Source organism: Dasypus novemcinctus, chromosome 18 (genome assembly GCF_030445035.2).
Source record: "Dasypus novemcinctus isolate mDasNov1 chromosome 18, mDasNov1.1.hap2, whole genome shotgun sequence".
Lineage (NCBI taxonomy): Eukaryota > Metazoa > Chordata > Mammalia > Cingulata > Dasypodidae > Dasypus > Dasypus novemcinctus.
In genome coordinates this window covers 40,429,105-40,441,732 of record NC_080690.1, presented here as the reverse complement: position 1 = coordinate 40,441,732, position 12,628 = coordinate 40,429,105, and the positions used below count along the sequence as shown (strand labels likewise).

General features: G+C 40.8%; 1 protein-coding gene across 1 annotated transcript in view; it reads right to left on the bottom strand.

The window, feature by feature from the left end:
- BRD7 (bromodomain containing 7) overlaps nt 1–11,768 on the bottom strand; it is a 39,737-nt gene extending 27,969 nt beyond the window's left edge. Inside the window, exons 1-2 of the mRNA XM_004449595.5 lie at nt 11,429–11,768; nt 10,824–11,032 (exon numbers count right to left, since the gene is read on the bottom strand). Coding sequence (XP_004449652.2) covers nt 10,824–11,032; nt 11,429–11,477 — 258 coding nt within the window. The 5' untranslated portion in view covers nt 11,478–11,768. The remainder of the gene's footprint in view (nt 1–10,823; nt 11,033–11,428) is intronic.
- Nucleotides 11,769–12,628: the final 860 nt, after the last annotated feature.

Sequence of the window (12,628 nt, the reverse complement as noted above, 5' to 3'; positions counted from 1 at the left end):
TTGTAGAATAAAGTGTTTTAAGATCAGTTATGTGAAGTTTGAAAACCTCAAATATATATTGTTTACAGGTATATGCAGAAGTGGCAAAATGAAAAACAAGAATGCATGTGATATGAACCAAATTCATGATAGTGATTCTCTCTAGGGAAAGAGAAAAGAATAGGATCCTGGAAGGGTACAGAAGGCTTCATCTATAACTGTATACTTGTTTCTTTAAAAATAAGAAAACAAACTAACAAATAAGGGCAAAATGGTGAGATCTGTTAAGTCTAGATGGTTGATATCCAGGTGGTAGTTTATTATTCCCTGTACTTTGCCTTTTTTAAAAATTAAAATCTAAAGTAAAATTGGCCAAAAATATCCATTTTATTGTAGTTTATGCTCTTGAGAATTAAACTGAGTTTTAAGATTTTCAGTAGGATCTTATCAACAATAAACAAGTATTTTCTTGGCCTATATTCTACTTTCTCATTCTAGTATCTAGAGCAGTGGTTCTCAAATTGTGAATCAAATTAGAATCATCAGGGAATTTGTTAGAAATGCAAATTCTCAGGTCGCATTAATAGTTCTCAAATTTTTGTGTGCATGAGAATTACCGAAGGTCTTGCTAAAACAGATGGCTGGACCATATCCTCAGAATGTCTGACCCAATAAGTCTGGGGTAGAGCCAGAGAATCTGCATTTTTAACAAGTTTCCAGGTCATGTTGCCTTTTGTTGATCTGGGGATCACTGAGAATCACTGTGTTAGTTTGAAGCTGGGTGAATCCCAGAAAATCCTGTTCTTAATCCATTTCTTTATGTGTAAACCTACTGTAGATGGGACCTTTTGATTAGATTCAGTTAAGGGAAGCTTGCTTTTGATTACATCACTTCAAAAGGGCATGACCCAGAGTGGGTCTTAATCCTCTTACTGGAGTCTTTACAGAGGAATTAAAGTCACAGACACAGAAAAAAGCAACAGAGACAAAAGAGAATCCTCTAGAAGTTGAAATCAATGAATCCGGGACAGAAAAGCAATAGACAGAACAGCCTGAAGCTGAAGAAGAGGCCCAGAGTGGAGCGGAGAGATGAGTGGACTCTGCCATCTACTTAACTGTCCACAGCTGAGCTTCGGGAGAAAATGAGCTGGAGAGGGGGCAGAGACTTTCAGACCTACCACTGTTTCTTCCCATGTGGCAAGAGTCCAGGACTGCCAGCAGCCAACCTTCGGGAAGTGACCTTTACCTGATGCCTTGAATTGGACACTTTTGTGGCCTCAGAACTATAAGCTTTGAACCTAATAAATTCCCATTACAAAGCCAACACATTTCTGATATACTGCTACCAGAAGCTTTTAGCAAACTAAAAGAGATACAGAACTTCACATTCTTTAGTCTCAGGGTTCAAAGCACCTATCAGAAACATGACTGGTTTTAAAGCTCCAGAAAATCAAGTTATAAACTGTGCTCAGATGGGCACTTGATCTGTTACCATTCCTATAAGCTTGTTGGTGTCTACTTTTTATAACCTTGTGATATAGTCTATAGTGGTAGTTTCAGACTTTGGAGTTTTGAACCCTTGGTTCAGAAAAACTGGCATGGGATCTTGTATAGGCTGGAAGGTTTAGAACATTTGTTTTATGGAAAAAAGACTCTATAGGCACAGATCCCTTCCTATTAAATGCAAAACATGAAAAGAAGACAGCTTGAAAGGCAAAAAGTATTTCTCCCTGGTGTAAAGAACTTGGGTCCTGGCACCAAAACCAAGAGTCTAGAACAGGGATTGGCTAAATCTTTTTTAAGAGCCAGAGTAAAAAAAATTTTTTTTTAATTTTTTCCTTTTTTTCATTTAATTTTCTGGGAGTAAATATTTTAGGTTTTGTGATTCATAAGGTCTCTCACAACTATTTAAATTTGTTATTTAACATAAAAGCAGAGATAAACAAGAAATGAGTGGATGTGGCCATGTTCCAATAAAACTTTATTTACATAAACAGGTGATGCTGGTCAAGGTTTGCTGACCCTTGATCTAGAGTCTTGAGTTCTAGCTTGTTTCATCCTCAACACTGTGACCTTAGGAAACTCATTTACTTTCACCAGGCCCCTTTACCACCTACAACAATGGTTAACTGTTGATATTATTTATCATACACACTGAAATGGTCAAATGAAGTCATGAAATGGAAAAGTTGAAAAAGTATCAAAGGAAAGAATAATGTCTTTGAATAACCCCCATCTAGTAAACTTTACCTAGTTAGTCTACACAACTATTTTATTATTCAGTATGGCAAAGAATATAGACTTCTGATCTAGTGGGTCCAAGAGAGGAAGAAAATCTAAAAACATATACTTGCAAACTACTTTAAACTAAATGGAGATACTGCAGTATGTTATTACTGGACAGGGAACCAGGAGACCTAGGTTCTAGTTCACCAGCATGTGATCTTGAACAAGCTACTTCACTGTTTTGGTCTGTTTCTCATCTATCAAACACGAGGCTTTGATGTCTATGATCGTCTCTTCACCTAAAATTCTGATTCCAACTTCCTAATTTTCCTTTTTTGATTCAGAATGTCATTTACTAATGTAATGCAGATATGTAAAACCACAAGTTAACAGAGATATGGCTAACAGTTTGATAGTGTACTTTATTCATCACATTCAAAGATACTAGCACCATTTAACTTCAGGAAGCCAAGGAAGAAGGATTTACAGTTACAGCTTATAAAATGGTATGAATTATGGCTTTGCCACCTATTAGCTATGAGATCATGGATAAGCTATACAATTTTTTGTAATCTCATTTTCTCATCTTTTAAACAGAAACAATAATACAAACTTCAGAGAACTGTTTCAAGCATTAAATAAGATAGTATATGTGAAGTTTTAGCACAGTACTTAGTACCTAGTGGGCACTCACTCACATGTATTCAACAAATAAGTAAAGCTTTACTGTGTGGATATACAGTGGTGGATAAAACACATGCCCTACCTTTATGAAACTCACAGTGAAATAACAGCAACAGGCACTAAACAGCTCAGAAAAAGAAAACAGCGTTTGAGAAGAAAATAACTGTTGGGGAATCTAATTTAGGTTAGAGAAGTATGGGAACTCCTCAATGAAAAGTAACATCGAAGCTAAGATCTGAAGGATAAAACATTTAGCCAGAGTGGAGGTGGGTGAGAATAGCATTCTAGGCAGAGGAAACACACCCTGTGCACGAAGAGCTGAAGGCAAGAGGAAGAAAACAGTGGCTATTTCCATAACTACAAACACACTACTTTTTTCAGACTAGATTCTAGTTTTGCTGAAATTTGTTCATGACTTAAAGGCAAGCTATTTTATTAATTTGTGAGTAATACTTCTGAAGCAAATCTCTGCTTCTATTTTTCTATTACATCACATTGCAATACATCACAGACACACCTGTCTTTCACTGGAGTGCCCTGTAGACAGGGGCCCATGTGTTATTCAGCTCTGTATCCACAAGCTCAGCAATGCCTAGCAGATAGGAGTTGCTAAATAAGTACTTGTGGAATTAATGCATTAGATGAGGTGGCATGAAATAGGAACATGAAAGCATGTGAGTTAATAGCTGAAGTCCTTTGGACTGGCTACTTTTGGAGGCTATATGTGCATTTCAATGCGCAAATCAATTTCAAGACTCCCCTTTAATATATGATTTAAAAATCTACCTGAAGAATCAGTGCTATTACTTTGAAACTAAACCTCATTTTTGACGTTGGGTTAAATCATCTACCCTTAATCACAATTGACTCGGTGTTACATAACTTTTGACTATTTCCAAAATTAAATGTACTGCCCAAAGATGATGATTTGATATAGTTCTTGATTTCTAGTGTGTATCAAGAGTTCTCAAAATATTCTGAGACATCCTTAAATAAGTGTACACACTCTCCAAAAGGAGACTACTTTGAAGAATGCATAACTAGCATGCTTTTAAAATTCTGCATTATATATTTTAGCAATATGCACCTTATATACATATAAGCACCATCTGGAAGAGCAAAAATATCCAAGTAATTGTGAGAGGATTAACCATAAATATAACAGCCAGGTAGAGAAACTATTATGCAAAATAAACACACACACACATACAACCTTGTAATTTTTCAAAAGTGTCTTAATGTTTTTCTTCTTTTGAGTAGGAAGGCTCTGACTATATTAGTTTAGTTTCAAATGCCCCAACAAGTAGGATCCAGGAAGCTCACATATCAAGTAGTAGAATGACAACAGCATGGAATGGACGAGTGGGAGTTTGCATAAGGGAGAAAAGGTAGTTTTGCTGTTTTTTAAAAGCACATACATGAAGGAGAGTATAGTGTAAGATCTGAAAGGCAGCTGAGATCAGAATAGGGGGTTTGAACTTGAATATAAAAACAGTGGGGAATCAGTTTCTGAGTGGAAGAATAAGAAATGAGCCTTAGTAAAATTAATCTGTTAATGGTATCTAACAAATACTGAAGAGGGTGGAGACTGTGTGTAAGAAGACCTACTTAGAAGGTTTGTCATTGAAATAGCTCCTGTGAGAGGCCTAAATTCCTTTTCTGAAACTCAACCTGTTCTTTTGAAACCATAGCTATAACCCAAATTATGCCTTAATTGCTTTGCAAGTCAACTTCAGGTTTAGATGTACAAATAAGTAAGGCTGGTCCCATTGCCAGGGATGTTGTTAAAGTAAATTAGAAAAACAGTAGTCATTAGAAAAAATGAAAAGCATTAACATATGTAGGATGTAGTTATTTATGAAGATGAGCTCCAGTAAAATTTTTAATGAAAATTGAAACTATTATTCATATACAATAAATTCCATAAGCACTTATTTTATTAAAACACTGTATTAGGTCCCAAGGGAAATACATATTCATAAAAACTAACATGAGTGTTTATTATATGCCAGACACTGCCCTAAATTCTTATGCAATTTCACTCTTTTAATCCTTACAAATAACTCTATGAAGTAGATACTGCTGGTATCTCATTTCATTGCTGAGCTATCTAAGGTCCAGAGTGGCTAAGAAAGGAACTGAATAAGTAGTGAGGTGAAAAGAATGAGTATAATCACGAGAAAAACGGAAATTTTGTGAACACAATTCAGTGACTTGTTTGCTAGGCCACCTGCCACACCCAGGATCTCAGAGCTGCTATGTCTTATCTGGCCTGGCAGGAAGTCCTCTTCTTTCCTTCCCATCTTGCTACTCCATGTAGTCCCTCCTGAGGTGGTCTTCTTAATCAGAGATGATGACCTTTCCAGAGAAGGCAGGACTTAAGTATACGTGAGTAGTGTTGCTCCTCTGAGAAAAGCTATTGATTAATCTATTTATTCAACAAATATTTACCAGACACCTAACATACATTAGACTCTGTATTAGCCTCAAATAATAAAGATAAAGAAAACATAGTTCCTGCCCTATAGGAATTCAGAGTTGGGCTGGGAAACCAGATTTACTTCATGGCTTGGTAAATCCTAGTATGAGTCAAGTATTCTGGGAGTCCAGGGGAAAGTGTTGCTCATCCTGCGTTGGAGAGATGGGAGAAAGCATCACAGAGGTAAGAGGTGAATTTTGTGATACTGTTGGGTGCTTTCCCAAATCTTTTAACTTCTCCCTATCTTCCTAAGGAACATAAGTCCTGATTTTCAGCAAGGTTCATTGTGCCCCCTTTCTGTCCCTACCAAACACAACATTTCTCAGCCTCCCTAGCAGCTGGGGTGGCTGTAAGATTAAATTCTAATAAAATTTAAACACAAGTTTTGCATGCCTTTTAAGAAAACCTCTTCAAAGGGAAAGGGTATCTTTTCCTTACACCTCTCCTCTTTCCTGCTGCATGGAACTGAGATGACAGTTCAAGCTTGAGCAGTCACCAGGCCCTCGGAACCACATGGATCCCAGCCATTCCCAGGCCCTCAGATGTCACACAGCTGACTCCCTTCAAGGAGAAACCAAAAGCAACTGCTGTTCCTAGAACTCCCTGGAGATCCAGAACCCAGTTCAAAGAGGAGTCTCCTTCTGAACTCTCCTTCCACATACAACACTAGCAAAAAGAAGCTCCTTCCTTCTGTTCCTGGTCTGACCTGAAAGAAAGGGTTAATCCAAATAGCCGTTAAGGAACCAATGACACCTCTAGAGAATCTTTCCAGAGAATGTCCCATGCTCCTTAGCCCTGGGTTCTGGGGAACTGGAACCTTGGCAATTTTATGTTACCTCTCTGAGTTTCCACTTCACCTCTTGTAAAATGGAACCCATCCACGTACCTGGTTGTGGCAGTTTGATATTGTTTACGAACTGCAAAAATAGATATTGAATTATGTTTGTAAACTGGTCTGTCTCTCTGGGTATATTAGATTATACTGGATTCAGAGGTTTCACTTTTACTTGATTAAATAATGATTAAGGGTTTGATTGGGCCACATCAGTAGATGTTGCACTCCTGACTCAGAGAAACCACATTGCAGAGAAGGGAGGTTGGAGTTTTGAACTGAAGCCTGGGAAGTAAGCACACAGAAGAGCAGAGCTGCTGAGCCCAGAGAGAACTAAGCCCCTGGAAGAGAGGAACCCAGGAAGCCTGAACTGTTGGCAGATGTCGTCAGCCATCTTGCTCCAACAGGTGGCAAGAGACTTTGGTAAGGAAAGTAACTGATGCTTTATGGTGTGGTAACTGTAACTTTCTACCTGAAATAAATACCCTTTAAAAAAGCCAACAGATTTCTGATATTTTGCATAAGCACCCCTCTGGCTGACTAATACACTGGCCTACTCTGCAGGATGTTATATTCAAATGAGGCCTATGGGATGCAGAAATACTGTTTGTAATAGCATCAAAATACAACAGTGTCCAATGATAATCAGAGCCACAGTTAAGAAAGGGCAGAGTGGCTGGAACACAAAGAGGGACTTCTAGGAACCTATTCTGAAGACACCCTAATAAAACTACAAAGATATGTGTAAATGAGGCTTGCTTCAGTACTATTTGTAATACTTAAAGGTGATATTAAATAAAGTGTGGTACATCCATATAACTGAATACTACTTGGTTAATAAACATAATGAGTTAACTGATGAAATAAGAAATGAAGACTATGAGCCTATTAGTATTAGTAGGAGTTATGGTGTTAAGTGACAGAACTAAAACTTGATGTGGTTACTTTAACTTCTAGTTAAACTATACAGTGGCAGAAACAAACAGTACGGAAGAAACAAGAGTAGATGAAAGATGTCAAAAAATTTAGGAGACCAAAGGCAGATGGAAGAGTTTGCAGTACAGAGAAATAAAGATACCTTTTGCCTGCAAAGAGGGGCAACTATAAGAAGAGTTCAAACCCTGGAACCCTGCAGATGCTCAGAACTTGGAAACATCAACAAGCAGAGATGTTCCAGATTCAGAGACCAGTAAAAAATGGGGAGAGATGCTGGACTGAAAACAGAGAACTGGATGATAAGACCTTCAGTTCCCTTCCCTTGCTTGACTCTAGAAATACTAGCAGCCAGATAAAAGACCTACTTTCTAAAGAAACTGAAGACCCCAGAGAAAATATCTGTAGGTATAGACATCTGGGGGTTCTACACCAAAATGACCAGGTCCCTGTTTACTCACCCTACAGGGAAGCCCACCAGCTAACAAAACTTTGTTTAAAATTCAATCAGAAAATTAAGTTCAGGAACTCTCCTTGAAGGTAGAACACAAAAAACAAAGGTGGAAACAGGAGAGAAAACATAAGAAAATTAGAAGATTAGTCCAGGAGTCCAACATCTAAATGGTAGGGATTCCAGAGAGAGAGGGAAGAGAGAAAATAGAGGGAAGGGAATTATCATAGAAATACTAAAAGCAAACATCTCAAAACTGAAGGCACAAGTATTCATTGTGAAATGTTAGAACACTAAAGATAAAGGGAAGACCCTAAAAAACTTCAAGAGAGCAGATAGTGGCCATATACAAAGAACTGGGTCTAAGAATAGCAACAAACTTCTCAATAGCAAATCTGGAAGCCATGGGACAATAGACAATGACTTCAAAATTCTCTAAGAGGGAAGCTGTCTTGGCCCAGTGAACAGGGCCTCCGTCTACTACATGGGAGGTCTGTGGTTCAAACCCCAAGCCTCCTTGACCCATGTGGAGCTGGCCCACGTGCAGTGCTGATGCACACAAGAGTTCCCTGTCACGCAGGGGTGCTCCCTGCATAGGGGAGCCCCACAAGCAAGGAGTGTGCCCCATAAGGAAAATCGCCCAGTGCTAAAGAAAGTTCAGCCTGCCCAGGAATGGTGCCGCACACAGAGAGTTGATGCAGCAAGATGATGCAACAAAAAGAAACACAGATTCCTGTGCCGCTGACAACAGAGGCGGACAAAAACAAGAACACGCAGCAAATGGACACAGAGAACAGACAAGTGGGGGGGGAGGGGAGAAAAAGAAATAAATCTTAAAAAAATTCTGTAAGAAAATGATTTTCAATCTAGAATTCTATACTGAGTCAAACCAAACCATTGATGAATAAAGTATGAGGGTAGAATCAAGATTTTCAAAGATGTAAGAACTTAAAAAATCTACCTTTTAGGTACGCTTTCTTAGAAAGCACCTGTAGTTTAGACTACACCAAAACATGGATGTAATCAAGGAAGAGGAAGACACAGGAGGAATCCAGGAAGTAGGCAGAGAAAAGTCCCAGGAGGTTGAGAAAAAGTATTAGTCCAGACCAGAGCCTGAGGGAAGAAAGGGCTGTCTTTGGGAAAAAAAAAAAAAGAGTTTGACCATATAAGAAACAGAAGTCAGATGGGTCAATCTGTTAAGAGTTTGGGAAGAATCAGTAACATAACCAATCAAGTAAAGCAGCTAACTGGTCAACATCAGATCTGTATTTGTGTACTGTACTTGTGTCCAGGTAAACAATAATTTAAAAAGCAAAAAACCCCCCACTGAATGTTGATTTAACCAACAAGTGTGATATACCTATTCTGAGAGAATGGAAAAAGGGTAATTGGGTGTATGGAGCAGTGTAAGGATACTAATTAAAATGTTCATTTTCTGTAAAATGGTATCAGTAGAGGGATAAGACTGATTAATCAAATAAACAGCAAAATAAACCCACATTTAGAAATGGGGATAAGTACCAGAAGAAATAGCTACAACTGGAAGTAGCACTCTATCCAGGATGGAACAGGAGTCTGCTTTTGTGTTAAAACCTTTAATTTTGTTTCTTAGTTAAGCAATGACTTTATTTTCTAAGTACAAAGACAAACTTTGGCAACCAGGGCAGAGGCTGTGCATGATTCATATGTCCAACTGGGGGGTGGGGGGAGAACTTGCTTTGTCTTGTAATATTGAGCCAGTCGGTGAATTGGCTCTCAATCAGAATCAGATGGAATTTAGCATCCTTATCCTTTCTGTTCCTCTTAAGATGCTATTGAAAAGCAATAGCTTTCTTAATTAGATGGTAAGGAAGATCAGGAGCAAGTCATTTGGACTTAGGAATTTTCAAGATTTTATTGCCTGTCACAAAACCTGATTGTGCCATGTGAGTTGCTTAGGATCACACCGATTTGTGAAGGAGTCAGGCCCTTCCTGGCCAGTTTGTAGATTTGCTCCTTCACATCATTAGATGTCAACTTCAGTCAGGTGTAGGGACGCTGTGGCCACAGGGTAAGGCCAACTGGGACAGGTCCTTCCCAGAAGCATGTATGCGACTCACGATGGTGGCAGTCAGGCAGCTAAAAAGCTTAAAAGCCTAATAATACTCTTTGACTTTTTAAACTAAGTTCATGAATTATTTTACGGCTAATAAAAGTTAAAACAAACAAACAAGCTTTATCTCTAGAGAGGAAGAATTGAGTTCCGGGTAAAGAAAATGTTTATTTTTCATTGTATGTATTTCTGTACTGCTTGGATTTCTAAAAAAACATATGCATATACAGTTTTTAAAATTCAGGAAAGGGAAGCATTAAATTGCTCTATTTAATGTTGTCACAGTCTAGCCAAAGGCAATAAAACCTGAGAAAGAAAAGAAGGAACAGACTTAAGCCCATTCCAAAGAGAATTCCCCAAGACTTGATGATTTACCAATGTATTTAACCCCAGGGAGCAGAACATTTCTGTTGTACGCAAAAACAGAAAACATTTTAGAAAACCAATCAATGGGAAATCTTCCTTCAAGAGTCAGCAATTGATGTACTAAGAATCATTTAGTGACAAGTTAAATTTAGGAAGTGCTAAAGAAGTCTATGATGATGCCTACTAAGTGTATGATCATCCTTGGAAGGAAGCTAATTATTATTATTTTGACCACTTTACAAACCAAGATAACAGCTACTTGTCCTTTCCTATTAATCGCCGATGGTGAAGGAAATGTTTATTTTTATTACTAGTGCTACATCCCTTAAAAATCTCTGATCAAATGTTCTCTTCAACCGACTCAAACTGTTTTAAAAGATGAAAACTTCATTCTATCTTTCACATTATAGTACTTACTTCAGAACAAAACACAACCAACAGATCCCATTCATTTCTGAAATTACTATTTTTGACAAACCTCATTTCTTGAGCATGACTTTTCCCATTCATAGATGGGAAAAGCATTTTTGCAGTAGTTTCCAAAAATGAGGACTTAGCCACTTACGTGTTGTATTGTCTAGGAGTATAGTAAAATAAAGGTCTGCTGAAACTCATAGATGATTCATGTTTCTACTCTACCTTGCTCTTCCTCCAACAAGTCAGATTCCACAGGCGTTTCAGCGTCTCACTAGCCACAGAATCCAGTTAGGTCAGTACAGGGGGGCTGGGCTGTTTAGAGCACGATGTTATTAACAGTGTTAAGACATGCAACAACCTTTACCTTTACTCTTCTCCGTTTTCTCCCCTTTTCTTCCCCTGGAAGCTGCTTCTCTCCTTTCTTTCTCTTTTTCCGCTTTCTGTCCTTGTGTTTGTCATGATCGTTTTTGTCTTCGAAGAGACTTGAGTCGTGCCCCGAGCTGCCCGTGGAGAGCTCAGTGACTTCGTTCCCTCCCACCTTGAGGACCAACTTCAAGGGCTTCTCCACATACTCTTAAACAAAAGGAAGGCGACTCGGTTAAAGCGCCGGCGGTACTGACAATGCAGAGGGACCGCGGAGCGGGAGAGCAGGCGGTGCCAAGGCCGCGGCGCGCGGTGGGTGCCCGTCCACGCACCTGCACTAGTGGAGTGGCCGCAGAGGCACCGCCCGCCCTGAACGCTTCCGGGCCGCCTCCCGCCAAGAGACCACCCCGGGACCCGGTGGGCTGGGGTTCGAATCCCGCCCTGCCTGGGGTCTGCGTGGCCTCCAGTGGGCCGCGTCCCCTCCGTGGATCTGGGCCTGCCTATGGGAGGCGCGGCCCCCGGTCCCGTCTCGGGAGCCGTAAGGTAGTCCGGAGAGGTCCACTCCCGGCCGCGGGCTCGCCGCCCCCCGCCTGGCCCACTCCTCACCCTCATAGAGGTGTTTGTCCGACTTGTGCTTCTTGTGCTTCTTGCCCATGTCCGACCGGGCCCCGGTGCCCGCCCCCCGCGCCAAGCCCAGGCCGTGCTGCGCCGCTTCCGGTCCGGGCCAGGCGAGCGGAGGGCGGGAGCGGGGCCCGCGAGACCCCGCGCCGCGAGGCAGGGGGACGGCGCGCGCCGGTAGGCGCGAGGCCCCTCAAAGGAGACGGCGCGCGCGAGACGCAGCCTGAGTTCGAGAGCGGCGGCGGGACTGCAAACGGCCCGCGCAGAGGGGCGGCAGAGAGGGCCCCCCGCGCACGCGGGGTGCGACCGGCTGCGCCTGGCGGCCCCTGGCGGCCGGAGGGGGCACTGCAGCCGGCGGTCCTGGCTCCCCTCCCGCAGAAAAGGGCCGGCGGGAAGCGGCTCCCGCGCTGGGCCCGCCCCTGCCCTCTGAGGGCGTTGATGTCCAAGAAGACTCCAGTCCTTTTTCTTTCTCTCCCTCTCCCTCTCCGTCTCTCCCTCTCTCTTTCCCTCTCCCCCCGCCCGCTCTTGTCTTTCTGTCCCTCCCTCCATCCTTCCTTCCTCTCGCCTTTTTTATCTTATCATTCTCCTTCCTTTTTTCTTTTCTTTAAAACAAAACAAAACTACCCTCCTTCTCTCCCTCCTTCCTTCCTTCTTTAAAAAACTATCCTCCTTCCATCTCTCTTTCCCGGATTCCTCCCTTCCTTCCCATTTCCCCCTGTCTCTCTTTCTTCCCATTCACAATATTTATTGAACCCTGTACTTTGGGAACTGAAGGATTGCAATCTAAAATATAAATAAATAAAAATATTCATGTGCTATATGTAAAGGTCTCCAAAAGTTACTCTTAATTAACAGCAACAAGAACAAAGTATGGACAGGGTATACTTACTAAGATCCATTTGTGGAAATAAATATGGATGTCAGGATAGAAGACTGTGGGTAGGTGCTCAAGGACTGGTTAACAACCTTTGTCTCAGGAGAACAGGATGGGGGAGTGACTTTTAATTTTATACTTCTCTTATTGAAATTTTTGCACGTGTTAAATTTTTTAAAAATGAAAATAAAGTTGAAATTTAGAAATTAAATGAGCTACTATTAAAGACGCCTGAAGAAATGATGGAAATATATCAATTTTCTGGGATGCACACCAGTGGGGGGGTGGTTCATACTCTTGTAGATGGATGTCCC